This window comes from Rhea pennata, unplaced genomic scaffold, assembly GCF_028389875.1.
Source record: "Rhea pennata isolate bPtePen1 unplaced genomic scaffold, bPtePen1.pri scaffold_44, whole genome shotgun sequence".
NCBI classification, from domain to species: Eukaryota; Metazoa; Chordata; class Aves; order Rheiformes; family Rheidae; genus Rhea; species Rhea pennata.
In genome coordinates, this window is record NW_026907683.1 from 1,043,615 (window position 1) to 1,045,089 (window position 1,475).

A 1,475-nucleotide genomic window follows, 5' to 3' on the forward strand; every position below is an offset into this window, starting at 1 on the left:
ATGGAGAAAGAGAAAGGGAATAACTGCACATCATCAAGTGAGTTCCTCCTGCTGGGAATGGGGAACATCCCCTCACTCCATATACCACTCTTCCTACTCTTGCTCCTGATCTACTTGGTGACCGTGGTTGGGAACAGCCTCATTGTTGTGCTGGTGGTGGCAGACCAGCATCTGCACAGCTCCATGTACTTCTTCTTGGGCAATCTGTCCTTTGTAGAGACCTGCTGCAGCTCCACCATCCTGCCCCAGCTGTTGGCCAGCTTCCTGACTGGGGACAGGACTATCTCTGCTCAGGGTTGTATGACTCAGCTCTATTTCTTCATTGGTTTTGCAGTTACAGAATGTTTCCTGCTGGCATCCATGTCCTATGATCGGTACTTGGCCATACGCCAGCCCCTGCTCTATGCAAGCCTCATGACCTGGAAGGTTTGTCTCCTGATGGCAGCTGGGTCTTGGCTGGGGGTTTGGTCTTTTCTATAGTAGCCACTGTCTTCTTATCAAGGTTAAAGTTCTGTGGCCCTGCTGCAACTGACAACTTCTTCTCTGATTTTACTCCTTTGCTGGAGCTCGCCTGCACTGACACCAGTGTAGTTAAAATAGTAACTTTCATCCTGACTCTCCTGGATTCAGTCTTCCCCTTCCTGATCACGCTGGCCTCCTACGTGTCCATCATAATTGCCATCCTGAGGATCCCCTCCAGCATGGGCATGCAGAAGGCCTTCTCCACCTGCTCCTCGAACCTCACTGTTGTCACTGTTTTCTATGGCACCCTCATCATTGTCTACATGCTGCCCAGAACCTCCAGACTCAGCCAGCTCAACAAGGTGTTCTCCTTCTACACCATCCTCACCACCCTGGTCAATCTCCTCACCTACAGTCTGCAGAGCAAGGAGCTCAGGAAGGCCCTGAGGAAAGCACTCAGGAAAGATTTGGGTGGTACCCAGGGCTCATGCCAGTTGACATGGGCACAAACAACTTCTAACTTCTACAAAGCCAAGTACTGTGTACTGCAAGATCTCTTTAGAAGTGTGCGGCCTTGAGATTGCCTGTGGAGTGCTAATGGGAGGAAAGGGAAAGCTCTGTGGAAAGAAATGCTTTTATTTTAGAAAAAGTTAAAAAGGTCATGCATTAACTTTTTCTTTGATTATAAGGAGTGTGCTGTTCCTACATGTATCAACTGTTTTCTTTCTCGGAGAATCTGGAAGGAATAAATTTGGGATGGCAGATGAATTCCTTCCACGGGCACGCCTGGGGGGATCCATCTTGCTTTTGGTCCCTGAGATGGGAGACATCTCCCTCAGCATTGCACATTTCTAGGGTAGAAGCTGGCATGTCAGCCGGCAGTGAATATTACATCTCTCTGGACTTCTAAGGAAAAATGTGCCGTTTCTGTTTGGGGGCTCAGGTGGGTTAAACCCACCTCAACTATATTCCCTCCTTTGGCTTGGCACAACCTCAAGGACCAGCTAGGGTTA

General features: G+C 49.1%; 1 protein-coding gene across 1 annotated transcript; it reads left to right on the forward strand.

Moving 5' to 3' along the window:
- Nucleotides 1-1,040, forward strand: LOC134154797 (olfactory receptor 5B21-like). Its single transcript, XM_062601453.1, is given in 2 exon segments — nt 1-457; nt 460-1,040. Coding segments are annotated over 2 exon segments (1,038 nt in total).
- The last annotated feature ends 435 nt before the right edge of the window (nt 1,041-1,475 follow it).